Raw genomic sequence first — 21,657 nt, 5'->3', positions numbered from 1 at the left:
CTGATGCCCAGTGTCTGTTTGTATATAGCTTGATCAAATTCAAAGTAGTTTTCATTTAGAACAGTAGCCAGACACTCAAGAATGAAAAGGTTCTCCAAGTTATTAGTACAATCAGTTAGAACACTTCTTACAGCCTCCAATGCTCCGGTAAGGGGTATATTAGAATATAAAGCCTCAATGTCCATTGAGACCAGGATGTCAGTGACAGGATTAAATTCAATACCCTCTATCTTGGTAATAAGGTCTCCAGTATCCCTAATAAATGCGGGTAGGTTGCTGACAAGGGGAGCCAGAAACACATCCACAAATATAGAGAGTGGTTCGGTAAGTGAACCAATGGTGGAGACTATAGGTCTAAACGGAGGCCTATCCAGGCTTTTATGTATTTCGGGGAGGCCATAAAGAATGGGGATCTGATAATGTTCTTTATTAAGATATTCGAATTCTTGAGTACAGATACTCCCAGTGTCTAAAGCTCTTCTGGTGATATCAAGGATATTATTCTTGATTCTTTGGTCAGGATAATTCATCACCCTGGTATAATTTTCAGGGACATTAAGCATATTATTAATTTCAGCTTTATATTGGTCACAGTCCATAATGACGATACCACCGCCCTTGTCACTCGGTTTGATCGTGATTTCCTTATTGTTAGCAAGTGTTTTCATGACTTGGTATTCGTCATAAGTCAGGTTATAGGGAGGTTTGGGTACAAATCGCATCATTTGTTTGATTTTCCTTTTGACAACTTTTTCAAAAATCGCTACCTCGGAGCCAAGCTCATCTAGACTAGGAGTAAAAATGGACTTAGGTTTCAGTCCCGATTTATTTTCTATTTCTCGTGCATCACGATTTTCAAAGAATCTATTGAGGCGAACTTTTCGGAAAAAGGATTGCAAATCTTGATTTAGTTCAAACTGATTGAGACCAGTGCTGGGTACAAATGAAAGGCCTCTCGCAAGGAGATCCTCAACATGGATATCCAGCCTGATCCCCGAAAGGTTGAAAATAGGGATGGGTTCAGCTTGGGGTGAGGGGTCTATTCTCTCCAGTATTGGTTCCGTCTGGTTTGGAGGAATTGTGGGGGGTTGTTTTCTGTGTGTTGGTATCGCCCCCTCTCCTGTGTTCTGTATCTCCCTCTCATGTTCCCCCGTCGGTTGCCTAAAAAACGGGAGTTTCTTCTCTGTCCCTCAAAGGCACCTCTTCTATTACCATAATTATCAAACGACCCATGGCTGTCTTCCCCTTCAGAGCCTGACGTATCTGAAAACGTTAAGATTCTCTTGCTGGACCAATATTGGTGATCAGGCTGATTGGTGTAGTCTCTGAAGCCATTGTAATAATGAGCTCCTAAATATGGATAGACTCTCTCCTCAGAGGAATATCTTATGTCTTTACGCAGTTTTTCAGTCTTTTTCTTGATGAGATAATCACTAAAAGAGCTCAATTCGGTGTTAATATCATCAAGTTTCCTTTTAGCCTCTTCTACTAGGTTATTTTTCTTCATAGTATCTTCTAACTCAGCGATTTCCTTCATAAGTACCTCAACTACTTCTCTGGCTGTCTCGATAATCAAAATCATGAGGTCTCTTGAGGATTTATTGGCTATAAGTGACCAACGTTCAAGAAACTTCCTTATTTCAATAAAGAGGCCTGGGATGTTTCTAATTCTAAGACCGTTGGGTATCACTCCCGCTTTCAGATATTCTATCATGAATTCCGCATTGGACTCCGTTCGTCTTGCTTTCTTTTTAAGGTTGAGTAGTCTAAACCACTCTTCATTTTCACCTTTGTTGGAAGGGGCCATGCCACCTGGTAAAGGATTATCACCTATTAGTCTAGCAAAGTCCTCATCGGAATACCCAAAAGTTTTGATTTTATCCATATAAACAACGAATTGTTATGGAAGAATGAATAGGTGTGACTCCTACAAATCTGTATGATAGTATGAGAAAAATAACATATAAAGTAAAAAACAAGATAATAGGAAACAACAGAGAAGGATAGGCAAAATAAATAAGAAGTAAAAATAATAAGAAAAATAAAAATAGAAATAGAAACTCTCCAGAAAAGAACTAGCAATCTGAATCTAAGGCACTTAAACCCTCACAGCAACGTGCCGGGAACTGAACAATGAGAACATTAGAGGGTCCCTGTACTAGTAAATAACGGGGTAAAGTAGCAGGGAATAAACAATTCAAAATACAAAGAAAACGTGTTTACTTCACTGGCCTTAAAATGTTTCCTGGAAGGAACATAAAGTATTGCCTCCCCAAGGATAGCACCCATTCCTACATGGAAACAACTAATAAACACAATTTGAACTGATGTAAAATGCAGTCTCATATAGCTAGCACTGAAAACAGCCTTCCTGGTTGCCATCATATCATTACAAAGGGTTAGCAAAATGCAGGCATTTATAACACATGAGCCATACCTACAAATCCACAAGGATAAGGTAGGAATGAGAAAAACATCTAGAGTTTGTACCAAAAGTGGTATCACAAAAGTGGTATCACATTTCCATGTTAACCAAACAATACACCAACATGCCTTCTTTCAACAACCCAAGAAAAAAGCTGAAAAAACCCTATGCACCCTATAAGTGAGACAGGCAATCGTGTATTGAAGACTAAACCTCTCGGAGAATATTTTTTCATATCCTTTGCACAAACAAGCAAGGGGTACCCAGGTACAAAGGGGACTAATTTTAGATGGATAGTGCAAACAATTCTACACTGCCACAAGACCACAGGAATAGTGCTAAAAGAGAGGCCAAGAGCCCACTCAACAAGGAAAAAGAGTAACCCTCACCTACTTAGGAATAGTGTTGTTATCTATACAGAGCCAAATGGTCTTTTGTACACACTTTCAGAAAACATAAATGTATGGACATTTAAGCCAATAAGGAGGCCCAGGTGGGAAAAAGTGTTAAAACACTTGTTACCAAATACACACTCAAACAAGATTCTGCTACAAAATCAGTGCACAGCATGTGAATCAGGTTCCTGCTTCCAAAAAAAAAGGTTACTTACCTGTAGGAGTAGTTTTGCGGATTGAAGAGTTTTCTGGATTCACATGTGAGCACCTCAGCATCCCAACGGAGGTGAATTAGCAAGCAATAATATATATATATATATATAGATAGATAGATAGATAGATAGATAGATAGATAGATAGATAGATAGATAGATAGATAGATAGATAGATAGATAGATAGATAGATAGATAGATAGATAGATAGATAGATAGATAGATAGATATATATATATATATATATATATATATATATATATATATATATATATATATATATATATATATATATATAATCAAAAATACAATGCAAAAGAAAGTAAACTAAATGTGCAAAGAAGTTGCCCAAAGGGAAAAAAGAATCGCAATATGGCAACCACATTGAATGGCTTCCGGGATATACGTCTGGTGTCATTGAAGTAGGGACATAGAACCAGATGGTCGTTTACAACACCCACACAAAAAAACAAGACTAGGAGACCATTTCGGACCAACCACTAGATGGCGGAATCATGCACAGCATTAACCTTTTTGTTTTCATACACTCAAATATATTTAAATCAAACGTGCACTTCATAGCACCATATTTCTTTTTTAGGTCGAGCCTAGCGCAGCGCACATGCGCTTCGCTAGGAGAAGGCCTTTTGGAATCACTTCAGACTTTCTGTAAACTCGTGCGGGTGGTTTTCCACACATGCTATTGGCCTTTGCGTGTGGCTTTCAAATTTGAAAGCACGAAATTGGCCGAAGGCGGTGAATGTCCCACCTTTTCTGAAAATTTCTACTCCCACAGCATTTAGCTGTCAGGAGCGAGCAGTGGCGTGCAGCGTGCCATCTGTTGTGGATCATGTTTCATTTCAAGACCTTGCAGCTTTCTTACAAGGCGCTTCCCCTCCACCCCGGCCAAGGGACAGACCCCACCGCCACAAGAGTGCATGCTTCTTTTCCAGCACTCGCATTCATGACAATAAGATACTTACATGGTGCATCCCCTCCACACTCGCATTTCATCTGTCAGCGCTCTCTTCCTGCACCGTTATCTTTGTATTGGTATGTTATTGTCAAGACATTTGCTGTACTCTGTAGTTGGCCTCTACAGTCTCCTCTTTTTCAGTACCATCTTAAAAATTGACCACACCTTTTAACATTAGCGTTTTTTCATCACTGTGGTGCGCACTTTCTTTCACACTTCGGCGCAGCTATGGTGCGTGCTACCTTTTACATCTCTGCATAGTGCAATGCTGTGGTGCGTGTTTCTTTTCCCCACATTGCTTTTGGTGCTCGCTCGATCCAGAGGCGTAACGCAGGCCCTTGCTGGCGGCTTAATTTGAGTCGGTGTCTGCCGGTGCACTCATGGGCACTTAATTATTAGCACTTGCTTTTTGTGCGTGCTTGCTGGCACCGGCTGCTAAATAATGCCTCTGCTTAGCTGTGGTGCGTGCTACCTTTCACATCTCTGCACAGTGTACAACTGCACCTTTTAACATTCACGTTTTTTCAGTACCGTGGTGCGCGCTTTCTTTCACACCTCTGCACAGCTGTGGTGCGTGCTAACTTTGACACCTCTGCACAGTGCACAGCTGTGGTGCATGCTTCCTTTTCCCCATTGCACAGTACACAGCTTAAAAATTGACCGCACATTTTAACATTCGTGTTTTTTCAGTACCGTGGTACGCGCTTCCTTTCACATCTCTGCCCAGCTGTGGTGCGTGCTACCTTTGACATCTCTGCACAGTGCACAGCTGTGGTGCGTGCTTCCTTTCCTCCCATTGCACATTACACAGCTGTGGCAAATGCTGCCTTTCACCCCACTGCACAGTAGTGGCGCGTGCTTCCTTTCACAACACTGCACAGTGCAGATATGTGGTGTGTGCCTCCTTTCACCCCAGTGCACAGCTGTGGTGCGTGCTTACTTTGACTTTTTTTTTTTTTAAACAATTTTTATTAGTTTGTCCCCAACAACAGCATCGTGAGGTCAGCGTTTCATACAGTAGGCCCGTGTAGGAGAACTAGGCAATTAACGACAATACAGGAGAAAGTAGTTCCGCAACAGTGCCATTCCTAACACCCCACCCTGCTCCCCCTCTACCCCCCCCCCCCCCCCCCCCCCTGTCAGTGTGCCCACAGCGGTCCCCCGCCCTGGTAATGCGTAGAGTGCCCCACGTAGCCAGGGAGCTGAACTCCGATTCATGGGATGAACCCCATCAGCGTTCTCAAAAGTACCAAAGGCTGCACTCTACCGCTCATAGGCATACCACCCCGGAGCTCGACCACCATGTACATCCTAATAAAGTTGCACAAACAGCGATTATTCTCGGAGAATATTCAAGCGGCCCCCTCCTGAGTAGTCTCCCCGGCAGTCCCAGCAGGTCCCACCACACTCCTCCCAGTCCGGGCCACTCGCGCCTGATTCCCACCCTCCTCTTCCTGTTCCCCCCCAGCGACGAAGCTCCTCCACCAAAGCCCCCCACGCCCTAGCAGCATCCTGCGCTTTGTCATTTGAAGCACGCCTGGCCAACTGTAGGCGAAGTGTCCCCTCAGTCCCCGCCCAAACCAGGAAGCTCGCCCTCCACCTCCGAATGCTCGGCCCCGTTCTTGCCTTCCAGTGCATGGTAAGTGCTTACTTTCACCTTATTGCAGATTGCACAGCTGTGGTGCGTGCTTCCTTTCACCCCACTGCACAGTGCACAGCTGTGGTGCATGTTTCCTTCACCCCACTGCATGTGCCCCCTCTATCACACCCACGTGATTCTCTAGTTTTTTGTTTAATAAACAAATTTCACACACAGATGCCCAGGTTTCCGATGTTCGCATTTGTGAACTCACTTGACCTTGCAGCTTTCCTTACAAGGCGCGTCTTCTCCACCCTGGCCGAGGGAGAAACTCCTCCGCCACAAGCTGCTGTGATAGTATGATATTATTCTTTTTTATTATTCCTAGCAACTTTGACACATTGCCATTATTGCCCTTTATTACACTATTTGTTAGTTTTTAAATCATCAGCAGCAACATTTGTGCTCCTGTGCTGCCCAGACGGTAAGCACACCAGTACTGCTACTGTAACTGGAGGCCGACCCACCACCCCTCCTACACTTCCAACAGACGGCTCTACAGTAAACAGTCTGTGTATTGTTTCTTATCGCTACGATTTATCTCCCTTCACTGGCTCCTCACCCGCCCCCTTCACTCTTCCCCTGTCTCCCTGTCTCCTCCCCGAGATTGGTGCAACAGATGTAAGTGTTTAGGCTCTGTTAATCTGCAGGAATGTTAATACCTTAAACAGGCCCACGCTGCCACTGTTTTTATTTTTCAGCTACACTGATTATATTGATATGCCAAAACCATCCAAACAGCCAACAAGGTGCCTACAATACAAAATAAAGGACATTAAAAGATGTTTTGTTTTTGGGAATATTGTTAAATAAAGAGTTTTCCGTGGGAGGCCTGCACACAGGGACAGTTCAGAAGGCCAGCACATTTCACTCTACAGGAGGCCTACAGATCAGCCACTGCGTAGCAGGCGTCCCTTGTATTACAGCTCCTTTGTGTGTGTGTGTGTTTGTGTGTGTAGTAGTCCAGGCTCTTGGGGCTCGCTCAATCCAGGGGCGTAATGCAGGCCCCCGCTGGGGCTTAATTTGAGCCGGTGTCTGCCGGTGTGCACATGGGCACTTAATTATTAGCAATTGCTTTTTGTGCGTGCTTGCTGGCACTGGCTGCTAAATAATGCCTCTGCGCAGCTGTGGTGCATGCTACCTTTCCCCCCATTGCACAGTACACACCACATTATCAACACAGCACCATTTTAGCATTAGCACAGCACCACCTCTACATCAGTGCACCACCACCAGTGCAACACCAGCTCAACGCCTGCACAGCCCCACACCAGCAGCAATTCAAAACCAGCGCAGCACCACTTCAGCATAAATACAGCAACACCTCAACACCAAACAAAAACATCACTTGGCACCATATAAGCACCAGTTCAGCTACACAACATCTGCATAACTCATCACCACAACATCACTTAGCACCACCTCAGCATCACTCAGTACCACCTATGTATCATTCAGCATCACATAAGCATCACCTCAGAATCAGAGCACCACCAATTAAGCATCACCTCTATATCATTCCGGATCACCTGAGCATCACCTCCGCCACTACTCACAACCACCTCAGCATCACTACACACTACAGTTTGGCATAAAAATTTGACATCTATTAATTCTCCACAAATAACTCTCCACTACTCCTATCTAATTAAAATACTATTTCACAACATCCACCCTCCCGTTGTTTATATCCCACACCTAGCAATAAAACTGTATCAAAAATTAATTACAACAAACAAGGAAACATTTACAGCATTGCATAAACAAGTAAACTAGGACACATTTTTTGTATTCATTTTGGTTTTTAGTTCAGTACTTCAGTTGTATTTAATGTTTTTTCAGTTAGATATAAGGTGACAAATAGTTATAACACTTTTTCTTATTATTATAACTTATACATTTTCAACATGCTGCACAACATTCACAATGCTCTACAACACATATTAAAAACGTTAACAAAGCCTATAGCTTTGTCTAAACACTTATAACACCCCAAAGGCGAGACCTATTGGCTATGTCAATGCTTGTCTATTGTTAGTGAGAAACCTCCAGTGCCCCACCCAGTGATAGGGCTTCCAATACTTATTTAGGCACATATAATGGGTGGGAGATGCCCTACATGGCTCAGGAACTTCCTTAGTCTTGCCCCAATTTTTATTCTATAGCACTCACTTGGTGCACAGCCGTGGTTTTTGTTTTTCATCATTTGCAATTCACTATGGCCACAGAGGGATCAAGGGCATTAGCTAATTACATAAACCTAGCCCAAAGGCTTGTGTTCTCACTAAATAGTCTTTTTCGTGAAACTTGTTTGGGAAATAAGAATGAGTTTACCAATTATTTTCTGTATTCTGATAGCGTGGTCTTTGCATCAGTTATATAATGTGTATCAAATAGTGAATGATATTGAACAGTATCTAGCATTTCTGGCTGAAAGTTATCTTTATTTTTCCTGGGGAATTCCTGAATCTGCTGAAATGGCTATTACTGACCATCTCCCAGAAAATGACTCAAAGTTTTTGTATAGCAGTCACCAGGGACAATTCAAATTTTTTATGAAAGTGGTATGCGAGTCCATCCAGCCCAGGCGCTTTACGTAAGCAAATCTGTTTAATGGTCTATTTCTGAAATCTCAGTTGATCTTCTCAAGTAATCTCAATCATCATCGAATGTTGTGATGTTTATTCTGTCAAGATATATATCTATCTTAGTTTGAGCATCAATAACTTTTCCCTATAGAAGTCTTTCACAATCCAAATTATATCTTAATCATTTATTTTTATTTTTTTTATTTTTTTTACTGTTGCAATATTAAGTATGAATATTTTTTATTTTTAAATATTTAGCCAGTATGTCGCCAGTTTTGTTTGCTACACAGAGAAGCCCTGCTTTTTCAGATAGAACTCCAGAAACTGTATTATTGGAAATAGCCATGTTATCATATTTTAGTGATTAGTTTCACATACACAGATGAAACAATTCAAGACCCTTAATTTCTTTTTGTAGGTTTTTTAATTGTGCTCTATTGTGTTCTTAATGATCAGAAATAGAGATACCTCTGATAGTAGCCCTCATGTCATTCCATACAGATTCATAATCATTCACAGTAGCAGAGTTTTCTTTAAAGGAATAAAATACAGCGTCCCGAATTGTTGTTCACATAGTGTTGATTGATAAGTAGATTGTTATTCAATCTCCGTGTTTATTGGGGTGAAGCGGTTTTCACCAATTTCTGAATTACCTTAATACATAAGCGAAATGAGATGCATTGAGGTTCAATGAATGATTTCTTTATATTTTTCAGCAGTTCTTGAGTGACAAGTAAATAATACATGCCCCCACAGAATTCAGGGTAGTTCATTGGATCTGTCAATAAGAAATACCCAAACCTATCTCACCTCCAAATCTCCTTCCAAATTGAGAATTTTTTAATTGGCTGTCCTGGCTATTGATATGATAGCCCCATTTTTCTTATTGACTGCCTTCGTTAGGAGAATTTCATCCACCTGGCTTCTTTTGATTTGCATAATCTTTGTTTTGAAAGTGTGACTCCTGTAGAAGGGATTTGTCTCCTCTGTCTTTCATCCTCTTTCAAGAACTTCCTCCTCTTAACTGGGAGGCTTAACCCTTTAGCGTTAAAATATATTATATTGGGGAAACAAAATTCTCAAATGTTATGAGTGAATTATATACAAGATAAACAAAAGAAGAGATAATACATAAAAGTGGAAGACAGGTAAAAATGCATAATGAAAGTAAAACAAAAAAAAAAAAACATGACTCAAAACCTGTTCCCTCTACATTTCTGCCCTTATTCAGGACCCTAGTAGTGAGAAGAAGAGATCATCTTCTCCAAGCACCTTCCCTAATCCTTCCTTAATTCACTGCAGATTTGACCATTGTTACTAACCTAATCAATCAATCTGGGTTTGCATAGCGCAGCTACTCACACGTGAGGGTCTCAAGGCGGTGTTGCGTAGTGTGATTTCAAATGTTTGCTACAGCGTTCCTTAAACAATTTTGTATGTACTTCAAGTTGTAGCCCTACTCTGTTTTTCTGCCTGACTTTCCTGTTTTGTCCCTCTCATATCAGGGACGTCTGTCGTAAATGACCCTTCAGAGATTATGTACTGTATTCCATACCAGCCCATTAGCTCCAATCAAGTTTTTCTCCTCAGCCCTTATATCTTTCTTATTAATCCTCTTATCTGTCTCACTCAGTATCCCGTATGCGCTTATTCTCCTTGAGGTTATAAATTTGGCCTGAAGCTTTTAGGCGTGAGCCTTATTTAAGCTTCATTCAACTTTGTCCAATTGTGTATGAAAGTTCCTTGAGTTTTCTCTTCCTGAGGACTGACTTTCCATATCTTTCTCTTCCATCAGGCTATGTGCAAGCTATCCTCAGGAACTAATTGTACCTGCTTGGATTACTGACAAAGAATTGGAGAGTGTTGCCAGCTTCAGATCTTGGAAACGCATCCCAGCAGTGGTGTACAGGTGAGGGATTTGTCATTATATACTTTGTCACAGGAGAACATATATGGTCACATTCGTCTTAAGTTGCCACAAAAACTTAATACAGATAGTTCTGATTTTGAAACAAACACTACTGATAAGGAAAACATAATAAAGCTTGATATCTCCCTTCTCGTGGAATGTAGCAGGGATGTCAAATATAAAGAAAGATGATAATTTGCTCTGTTTTGTCAATCAAACCAAGATCTATGGTTTTCAGAACTGGGCCGTGGTTCCTCTTTCGAAAGGTTTCGGTAGCTACTTCTAAGCACTGATTTCAAACTTTGCGACTCCCCGCTGATTCTGTTCCTCTCAGAAGTGACGAGCAGGGTCACATATCATTATCGCCCATGTGCTTTTTAGTTCTTTCTTTCTGGTGGATACATCGGCCAGTGGATTCCTCACCTTGTGAATATCCCCTGCGCCAGCAACATTCAGAAACTTTTGTAGCAGTACACGTCGATGAGGTCGAAGACAACGTCACAGACACGGCTCTGCTCGCGACTCCGCTGACGTCACCGGCTCCATAAGAAGACCTCGTCAGCGTGATGACGTCCGTTCCCTTTTTTCCGCGCCGTCGACGCCAACGGTTTTCGGGACTCTCTCTGTAACTGCATTTGATACTTTGTTTTCTACTGGTTTCTCGCTCTCTTCTTGTCTTCAGCTGAAAATGTCGACGAAGAAGTCTGGTTTTAAGCCCTGCCGGGAGTGCGTAAAGCACATGTCCATAACGGATCCGCATGAAGACTGCATATGGTGTCTTTCATTGGACCACGATGTAGATGGGTGTTCTTCCTGTCGCAAGATGAGCTCCAAGGCTCTAAAGGAGAGGGAAGGCAAATTGTTCATTGCCAAGATGAAGAAGGAAAAAAGAGGCTGGAGAAGATCGAGATCGAGGTCGGCGTTTAAGTCGACTTCGGGACATGCTTCTAAGTCCAAGAAGCACAAGAAAAAGAAGAGGCATGGATCTCGACATCGCTCGGATAGGGATACGGCTCCGAGATAGACCTCGCCCTCCCGACGCCGTAAGGACTTTGTATCTCCTTCGCCTGTTCCTGATTCTCCTATTGGCCTGTTGTCACCTGTGGCTTCACCGGAGCATTCTCCGGCTCCGTCACAATCTCCGACACCGGCTCCATCTCCGGCTTCGTCTCTGGTTCCGATTAAGGAGCATCCAGCTTCGGCTCCGCTGGTTCCACAGTCTGCGCCGGTCGGCCTGAGGCCGGTGATGCCTCAGCCTGAGCCTTATCCATCGTTTCTAGGCCCAGGTCAGGATCCTATGCATTATCTTGATGCTATGTATGGGGTCTTCTCCAGAGCCTTGTTACCCCTCTTGTGCACCTTCGGGTCCTATGGGTCCTATGGCCTTCAGTTTGGGAGTTCCCCAAGCTCATCCTCAGGCTCCCTTCATGCCATTTTTCCCGGCAACGCCGTCTTGGCATCCACCGGCGCCGAGGACATCGTCTCCGCTCCCTTCTTCACCGGCGCCGACTCGACCTCGTTCGACGCCGGCTGGTCCTTTGGATCCGCGCTTGACGCCTGCTCCGGCGCCGTCGGATTCGGTCACGGCGCCGCCGACTTCTGCTGTGAGGATCAGGTCTAGGAGGGAGGCCCAAAGGGTACTGGAGGAACAGAGGTACCTGATGGAGGAAGTAGAAGAAGGTGAGCTGATGGAGTTGGACGATGTGTTTGATGAATTGAAGGAGGCTAGTGGCCTGGATTTATCGCCGGAATGGGAGATTACTCCTCCTGCTGATGCTCCTTCAAAGGATGTGGCTCCATACCATGCTGTTATTAAAAAGGCGGCTGAACTTCTAGATCTGCAGTTGCCATCTGCAGAGTTTAAGCCTAACATCCTGACAGAGGTTCTGAACTCTCCTTCTACTGCATCGGAGCCTTTGCTCCCTTTTAACAACGCCATTATAGAACCAGTAATGGAGGTATCTCTGCTCCTGCAGTTTCTAAAGTTATTGCTAGGAGGTATAGGACGGCTCCAGGGGACCCAGACTTTTTAACATCTCATCCATCTCCGGAGAGTCTGGTGGTTCAGACTGCCTGTTCCAGAAAATCAACAGGTGCTTTTCCTCAAGTTCCGAGTGACAGGGATGCGAAGAAATTGGACCAGTCGGCCAAGAAGGTATTATCTTCTGCCAGTATGGCCTTAAAATCGACGAATGCCACCTGTCTCTTGGGCCGATATATCCATGCTCTTATGGATTCAGCAAAGCAATTGGCCCCAAAGCTGTCAGAAGAGGATAGGATGAACTTTAATGAGGTCCTGTTGGATACCCAAGCGGCTGCACGTCAAGTAATCCAAAGCGGCTTGGATACAGCTGACTCAGTAGCAAGAATCATGGGTTCTTCTGTTGCCACAAGGAAGAGTGTGTGGCTCAAGTTTTCAGAGTTCTCCCCTGATGTGCAGTCAACGCTCCTGGACTTGCCTTTCGATGGCTCTGGACTTTTTTGGCAAGAAAGCGGATGCTGCGCTTGAAAGATTTAAGGAGAGTAAGGCCGCGGCTAAATCTTTGGGCCTTCAAACTCAGCCAAGGGGTTCGTTCAAGAGATACAGGGGCTTCGGAAGGTCAACCTTTCGTTCTTATAGACCGCCCCAGCAGCAGCAGCAAAACACTCTGTATAAGAGCTACAGAGGCAGAATCAGAGGTCGCACTCGAGGTCGAGCTCTCCTCCTCCTCTTTTTCCTCCTCCTCAGCCCCTCCCACCACTGCAAAGTAGCCCTAGATCCACCATTCTGGATCATGCTGGTTCTGTGGGGGGTGGGCTTACCCATTTTCTACAAGATTGGGAATCGGTTACTACAGATCTTTGGGTTCTAGATCTTGTAGAAAATGGGTACGCCCTTCCCTTTCGGGAATTCCCTCCAAACTACCCTCCTTGCCAAGGTGCTTGCTCGGAGGGCCACCTTCTTCTCCTGCAGGAGGAAGTCCTGACATTACTAAAAAAAAAAAAAAAGGTGTGATAGAGGTGGTTCCAGAGCGGGAAAGGGGTCAGGGATGCTACTCCCGGTATTTCCTGATTCCGTAAAAGGACGGCAGATTGCGTCCAATATTGGACCTCAGGATCTTGAATCTTTTTCTGAAGCAAGAGAAGTTCAAGTTGCTCACCCTTGCGCAGGTTCTTCAAGCACTGCATCAGGAGGACTGGGTGGTGTCGATCGATTTGTAAGATGCCTATTTCCACATCCCCATCCTGAAGTCGCACAGGAAGTATCTCCGGTTTACGAGTAGGGTCTCAACATTATCAGTTTGCGATCCTTCAGTTTGGTCTTACTACTGCACCTCGAGTCTTCACGAAGGTGATGGCAGTGGTGGCAGCCCATCTCAGAAGGTCGGGGATTTCAGTTTTCCCCTATCTGGACGACTGGCTGATCAAAGCTGAGTCGCCAGAGAAGGTGCTTCATCATCTGCAGGTTACAACTCAGCTGTTGTACAAATTGGGTTTTTCGATAAACGTGCCCAAATATCACCTGGTGCCCTCTCAGCGCAACCTGTTCGTAGGGGCGGTACTGGACACTACTGTGTGTCGGGCATTCCCACCTCCACAAAGGATTCTCGACATACAGGAAATGATTCCCTTGTTTTACAATGGAGCGGTCGTTCCTGTCCTGAAGGCCCTTCGCCTGCTCGGTCTGTTTGCTTCCTGCATTCTGTTGGTCAACCATGCACGCTGGCACATGAGGGCGCTCCAGTGGTGCCTCCACAGGCAGTGGTATCAGCACAAAGGAGATCTCCGGGAGTCTGTGAGGATCTCCAGAGAAGCTGCGGCGGATCTGTCTTGGTGGAGCGTGGAGGGCAGTCTGTCTCAAGGAAAGCCCTTCCATCTACCTCCATCGGTGGCCACAGTGATAACAGATGCATCCACTTTAGGGTGGGGTGCGCATCTGGGGGATCTGGAGATGAAGGGTCTTTGGTCTCCAGTGGAAAGGTTGCTTCACATTAACCTTCTGGAATTACGGGCGATACGTTTGGCGCTCAAGGCCTTCCTCCCTTCCCTTCGCGGTCAGTCAGTTCAAGTTCTGACGCACAACACTACTGCGATGTGGTATGTCAACAAGCAGGGAGGAGTGGGGTCGCTTTGTCTCTGCAGAGAGGCTCTGCGTCTCTGGTCCTGGGTTCAGGATCAGCAGATTTGTCTGATGGCAACTCATTTGGCCGGGGTTCTGAACGTTCGTGCAGACAGTCTGTCGGCAGTTCTCCGCCGACCACGAGTGGAGGCTTCATCTAGAGGTGGTTCTTCACGTTTTCCGGATGTGGGGAACCCCTCGGGTGGACCGGTTTGCCACTCACAAGAACGCTCACTGCCGGTCTTTCTGCAGTCTCCAGTATCCGATGCAGGGAACATTGGGGGATGCTTTTCAGTTGAGTTGGGGCACTCCTCTCCTTTACGCGTTTCCTCCCATACCCTTGATTCCTCGAGTTCTGAGGAATATTCGCCAAGACTGGGCCCAAGTCATATTGATCGCCCCGGATTGGCCAAGAAGGGTGTGGTATACAGATCCTCTCCACCTCTCCTCGTGCCCTCCGCCCCGTCTCCCTCTCAGGGCAGACCTCCTCTCTCAGATGGAGGGGCAGGTTCTACACCGCCACCTCTAGAGCTTATACCTTCATGCCTGGAGATTGAACGGGGCAACCTGAATTATTTTTCTCTCCCGCCAGATGTGGTAGATGTAATTTTGTCTGGCAGACGTCATTCCACCAAATCTATCTATTCCTATAGGTGGTCTAAATTTGTGCTCTGGTGTGGGGAGAAATCTATTGAGCCTTTGAGGGCTCGTTTATCTGACATTCTTCAGTTTGCCCTTTCTCTTGTTCAGCAAGGTTTTGCTGTAGCCACTGTAAAGGGATATCTTTCAGCCTTGTCGGCATTCCTTTGTTTGCCGGATCAACCATCATTGTTCAAATCGCCTATTGTTTTACGATTTCTAAAGGGTCTTACAAACAAGTTTCCTACTGCTCCTTTTATTGTGCCTCAATGGGACTTAAATCTTGTCTTAACTTACCTGATGGGTTCTCCCTTCGAACCTTTACGCAAGTGTCCCCTGAGACTGTTGTCTTTCAAAGCGGTTTTTCTCATTGCGATTACCTCGGCAAGGAGGGTAAGTGAGCATCAAGCTCTAAGTTCAAAACCCCCGTTCTTGACCATTCATGCTGAAAGAATGGTACTCGGGACCAGGGCTGCTTTTCTGCCTAAGGTGGTAACTCCTTTCCATCTGGGGCAATCCATTACCCTTCCTACCTTCAATCCTCCCCTTCATCCTTCCAAGGATGAGGAGCGGCTTCACCGTCTGGACCCTAAGAGGGCGGTGAGCTTCTACCTTGATAGGACAAAGGACTTTCGAGTGGACGACCAGCTCTTTGTGGGCTTTGTCGGCTGCAGGAAAGGCAGAGCGGTGCACAAGCGCACCCTTTCCAGATGGATTGTCTTGTGCATCAAGATATGCTACTCTTTGGCCGGTAAGGAACCTCCAGAGGGTTTAAGGGCTCATTCTACTAGAGCTAAGTCTTCCACGTCTGCTCTGTCTAGAGGTGTTCCTGTGGAGGACATTTATAGTGCGGCAACTTGGGCCTCCCTTCACACTTTCGCAAAGCATTACTGCTTGGATTCTGAGGTGAGGAGGGACGGACGTTTTGCTCGTTCCGTCCTTCAGAACTTTCTGGTATAGAAGGGTGGACACCCTCCTCCGGGAGTGGGACTGCTGTGGGAATCTTTTCACAAGGTGAGGAATCCACTGGCAGATGTATCCATCAGAAGAACAAGTTACTTACCTTCGGTAATGCTTTTTCTGGTGGATACAGTATCTGCCTGTGGATTCCTCACTGACCCACCCGCCTTCCTGTTGTCCACCCTTGTATACCTATAATTCTAATGATGATGTTTCAAAATGTATTTGTTATTGTCAAAGGCATTGTGTTATTTCTTTTGCCTTCCTATTTATTCTCCACACTGTGTGTGTTGCTTTGTATATTATGTACTGTGTATACTGTGTGTATATATTGCTGTCAGTCCGTCCGTGTGCCTCGAAGGCACGGAAAAAAGGGCAGAACTGACGTCATCACGCCGACTAGGTCTTCTTATGGAGCCGGTGACGTCAGCGGAGTCGCGAGCGAAGCCGGGTCTCTGTGACGTCGTCTTCGACCTCATCGGCGTGGACTGCTACAAAAGTTTCCGAATGCTGCTGGCGCAGGGGATATTCACAAGGTGAGGAATCCACAGGCAGATTCTGTATCCACCAGAAAAAGTGTTACCGTAGGTAAGTAACTTGTTCTTCCGTGCCTTGAGACGCGGATCTGGAGCTCCTTGCTCCTTTTTTTTATTTCTTTTTTTTGGTCAAAATTCTCAGCATTACAGTGCATTGCATATCAATCTCTAAGTCATGGTACACAGTGTCTATTGAAAAAATTATTTGCTGCTTGTCATAAGGTTATCAATTAACTGGGAATATTGTGTGAACATGGCACTGTAAGTACATATAACAACAAGTCAGCGTTTTCCTCCGAACCCACCCCATTCTCCCCAGCCCACCACCCTTGAACTAGTGGCACATGGGAATAGGATCTAGTTTTCGAGGATAGTTGTATCTATTGTTGGTCGATATATTGTCTGTAGAGAGGGTTCTCAATCCCCCAGTGATCTTCTTGGCTGGACAGTATTCGAATTGAAAGAGATGGAGAGCCCTTGTTCGGATTGGGCATGCACACAAAGGGACACCTTTGGAGAGATATGTGACCAGCTAGCCCCAGGTATGTTCAGTTTTTAATGTTGTCTGAGAGAATGTCTGCCATGCGCTACATCGTGAGAGTCTGCCATAGTCGAGTGTGCCATTGTGTCAAAGAGGGTGCTTCTTTCCATTCCAGGTAGCAGCCAACAACATTTTTACAGCGCTAAGCCGTAGCCAAAGTATAGACCAATCACCCACGGTCTGGTGCTTGAGGGTGTGATCGCACAGTCTTAAGAGTGTTAAGCCTGGGTCATCCAGGATTGGGTATCCCAGAATGTCTTTGATCTGGGCTAGTATTTCCGTCCAAAATGGACGAATTGTAGGGCAATCCCGCTAGATGTGCCTAAACTCACCCAGTATTCCACAGCCCCTCCAGCACAAGTCTGAGGTGTTGGGGCAGATTCTCCGCAGTTTGGTAGTATACAGGTACCAATCATAGAGTACTTTATAGTGGGCCTCTCTTATCCGCATTGAGAGATTGAACCTAGGTATGTCTCTCCAGAGCCTGCCCCACTGTTTCAGAAATGGAATGCCCAAGTACCTGCTCCCATAAAGCCATAAGTTGTGGTGAAGGGGTAGTGAGAGTGGAGAGTAGTAAGCAGAAAAGGAAATAAATACCTCCCCCAATGGGTTTAAGGTCTCTAGTGGCTGCCTCACGAATGTCAGGGCGAAGGACCCAGTGTCTGAGTTTGGTGTAGTGATAGTGTTCTGACGCTGGAAGGTGGAATTCTCTTTGGCAGTGCTCGAAGGTGAGGCTATCCCAGTTGTGGAAGAGATCTGAAATTGTAAGACAACCTCCTTCCCTTCATGCGTCAACAGGTCCCGGTTGCAATGCTGGGGGGAATGTTGTATGTAATTAATCAGTGTAAATGGGGAGGGAAAGGCGGTCCATGCGGCATTTCTGTTGATCTTATCCCACACTCTAAGGGAAGTTTTTGTAGGCGTGCTAAGGTACACATTGAGCGAACAGTCTGCTATGGACTTCCACATAAGATCTCGGATACATCTTCTGGTCACCGCCCTAGCCATGTGGAGCCAGTGTTTGTCAGACTCTCATTCCAACCAGTCTGCAATCACTCTTAGTTGAGACGCACTTTAATGTAAAGATAGAGATCTGGTAGTGCTAGCCCAGCAGAACTCCTCGGAAGTTGGAGCCGTTTGTATCAAAGACTGTAAGGCGGGGAGGAACCCGTGATCTAGCTTGATTGGCAGACCTTGAAAAAGATACAAGAGTCTAGGCAGGACATTCATTTTAAAAACATATTAGCGCCCCAGCCATGAGATGTACATGAGTGCGCATCTGCGAAATTCCTACCAGAGTTTTTAGAGAAGCATTGGACATTTTGCTTTAAAAAGACCTGAGATTTTGCGAGTGATCTTGATGCCAAGGTATATGATAACTTTTTTTAGCCCATTGGAAAGGAGTAGTTGCCACCAGCGCTTCCATTTCACATTGCAGCAAAGTGAGATTGAGCAGCTATGATTTTAGTTAGGTTAATATGGAAGCCCAACACCCATTCAAGAGTTCCATTTGTGGTGCTTAGGTCTGTCTTGGGGAGGTTACGGTCATCAGCCTGTAATCAGCCATCAGGGAAATTTTGTGTTCGTCTGTGCCAACAGATATTTCCTGGACGGAGGGTGACCCATGTATTTACGAAGCGAAAGGCTCAATACTAAGGGCAAATAGTGGGGGTGAAAGGGGACAGCTCTGTCTTGTTCCCCTACCTAGATTAAATAATTCTGAACCTACCCCATTATTCAAAGTAAGGAATAAGAATGGCCAATCCACCTGGTCAAAGGTTTTCTCAGCCTCCAGTGCCAGTAGGGCATCCGGAATCAATTATTTTTGTAGCTTTTCCAACCAGGTGGATCACCCTCTGGAGATTATCATGAGTGTGCCTGCCTTTAATGAAGCCTGATGTCAAGTCTAGTGCCTATACTCTTTGCGTATAGCTTAGCGTCCAGATTAAGTAGTCCTATCGGCCAATAGGAGCCACAGTGTTGTGGATCTTTCCCTGGTTTAATAATGACTGAAATGAGCCCTTCACTCATTGAGGGGATAACTGCCATTGAGGTTACCACTGAGTTTAAAAGTGCCACTAGGTGTGCAAGAAGCTCACAACCAAAAGTCTTGGGTATTTGTGGAGTATAAGGCATGCTATTGCTCTACTGACTGCCCCCTCGTTTATGGGCTCTTGTAACTGATCATTCTGGGCCGCTGATACCTTTGGGAGTTCCACTCCCTCTAGATAATCGATTTGCTCTGTCTCGCTGTGTCTCTCAGCGGTATAAAGAGGATTATAAAAGTGTCTGAAGGTTTCGGCCTTCTCTGGATCAGAGATTGCCAAGTCTCCCCGATTCCCATCTAATTATTCCTATATATTCCCCCTCCTTCTTAACCCGTAATTGTCTAGCGAGCTGAGACCCTGCCTTGTTACCTTGGTCTTATTGCGTGCGTTTTAGTCGTAGAGGGGGTAAGTTCAGCCCTATTATAAATGGCATTAAGCTTGCCTCTGGAGGCAGTGACTTTTCGATGGAGGGGTAGAATTGAGTTTTCCTTATGTGCATGTTGGAGTTCAGCCTCCGAAGTTAGTTGTTCCCGGGTACTTTGTTTAATGTAGATGTCAGTGCGATGTATTTGCTGCGCAGCACCGCCTTCAAGGAATCCTGATTGTTGGCAGGCGTTGGTGTCGTGTGGATCAAATTCCCTAATGGATTTCTGCAGTTCCTCTCGCAATAACCTGTCACCCATGAGGAACCCGGGAAAAACACAGCTATGATACTTCGAGGCTCTACGACTGGGGCGTGATCAGAGATAGTGATCTGGTGAAACAAGACTGTTTGCAGTGCTGAGAAGAGAGCCTGACTGATAAACACATAATCTAGAGTAGGTGCGGCGTGACTGTGAGAAATAAATGTAGTCATGGCTAGTGGAGTGAAGAGTACGCCAGGCGTCTGAGGCCCATTGAGCTAAACTCCTGCTGCAGTGCTTTCGAGAAAATTACTTTGTATGCTCTGTGTGTCTGTGTACTATCTATCCCAGCTTCCCTGGTGAGGTTGAAATCTCCCATCAGAAAGATTTCCCCTTACTCAAACCCACCCAACATCGACACTGTTGAGCACAGAAATTACGCTTCAATTTCAATTTCAATTTATTTTATTATGTTTTGGCACTCCAAAGAGGGCCACACAAACAAAATACACAAAATACATGTACATATTCCGTCATAAGAAAAAAAAAAGGTAAATAGTTACAACACTCTCCATTAAAAAGGACATACTACGACACAATCCTCCTTATTTCATCAATAAATATCTAAAAAACCTTTAAAAAAGTTAAAAATATTGAAGCAAAACATTTCATTGGGAGGAGTATATAAAGCCTTTAAAAAAGAATTCGCATCAAGAATTCCCAATTGTAAACAAATTGATCGTAGCCACTTTAAACGAAGTGAGCGCAATGCAGGACAAATAAACAATACATGAGTACAATCCTGTGCAGACATATTACAAAAATTACATAGGGGTTAAGACCCATACCATTTAGCCAAGAGAGAATTAAGCGGCAATAGATCTTGCCTCAAAAGAAACCAAAATCTCCGAATACCGTGTGATAAATTCCAAAATACATAAGGTTGAGCAAGCTTCCTAGAATATGTGTTAAACAGAAGGACGCTTCGCTTCTTGGCTGTCATGGATTCTTTATCCCTCATGAAGCAAAGAGTCCAGGAAGCCTATTTCAAAAGAGACTTTAGTTGGGAAGGAGAAATAGTAAAAATAGAACTCTCATCTAATTCAAGGAGTGCCACAGCCTTTCTGAAATTCTTAACAATTTGAGAGTGCTCTTTAAAACTTCCCAATAATTCTCTCTTGAGAAGGGATCTCAGAGTCCCCATTTCTCCTCTGGCGAGGCTGGCGACCCAACGTACTAATGCAGACAGGCCCTGTACCCAACTGCTACGCAGACCAAATTCAAGTCTAAGAGCAGCTGTAGAGCAAGCAGAATTCAGAGTGGTTAAAGACCTTAATAATTTTCCTTCAATCATATGAAGGAAGCCCCAGCTTTTTAAATCGACCAATTCTATTCCATATAGGAGGGTAGAAGGGATTTTTGCCTTATAAACCTCTAGTAAAAAAGCAAAGTGTCTTCTCCCTGTGGCGGAATAAAGAGCACTCAAGCTTTTGCCTTGAGACAGGGCTTTACGAGAGTTGTTATCAATGTGCTGCCTCTCGCTCATGTTTGCAGAAACAATTCTTCCTAAAAAGGTATATGATGTAACCACTTCCAATTTCTGCCCACCTACTGACCAGCCATAATTCTCAGATTTAGATTTTTTCCTCCCTGTAATGCACATAATTTTACTTTTTGAGGCATTTATCCTCAAGAAGTGGGACTCAGCAAAATCATGTAAAGCCTGCAGACGATTAGCTAAACCTTTAGGAGTTAGATCTAGGATTAAAATATCGTCAGCATATAAAAGGCAGGCTATAGGATAACCCCCCACTACCGGGGCTATGCCAACACAAGATGCAAGCGAAGTTGGAAGATCAGCAATATACAGGGAGAACAGCAGAGGAGCCAGAAGACAACCTTGTTTTAAACCATTAGTGGAGGGAATAGCCCGCGAGAGGCCCCTTTCTCCACCCTGTAACACTCGACACCAAGTGTCCGAATGTAGAGATCGTACTAGGTCTAATAGAAGAGAGGGCATACCTAATATAGCTAACTTTCTCCACAGCAAAGGACGATCCACTTTG

General features: G+C 44.7%; 1 protein-coding gene across 8 annotated transcripts in view; it reads left to right on the top strand.

Annotated features, from left to right (window-relative positions):
- The window catches only part of MTMR3 (myotubularin related protein 3), a 1,575,327-nt gene that overhangs the window by 804,467 nt on the left and 749,203 nt on the right, over positions 1–21,657 (top strand). For all 8 annotated transcript variants that reach the window (XM_085633882.1, XM_085633880.1, XM_085633884.1 and 5 more), the window contains one exon: positions 10,032–10,145. In XM_085633882.1, coding sequence (XP_085490008.1) covers positions 10,032–10,145 — 114 coding nt within the window. The remainder of the gene's footprint in view (positions 1–10,031; positions 10,146–21,657) is intronic.

This window comes from Triturus cristatus, chromosome 11 (assembly GCF_964204655.1).
Source record: "Triturus cristatus chromosome 11, aTriCri1.1, whole genome shotgun sequence".
In the NCBI taxonomy this organism is placed as follows: Eukaryota; Metazoa; Chordata; class Amphibia; order Caudata; family Salamandridae; genus Triturus; species Triturus cristatus.
Note: the sequence above shows the minus strand (reverse complement) of the source record. Positions and strands in the feature narration are given on the sequence as shown.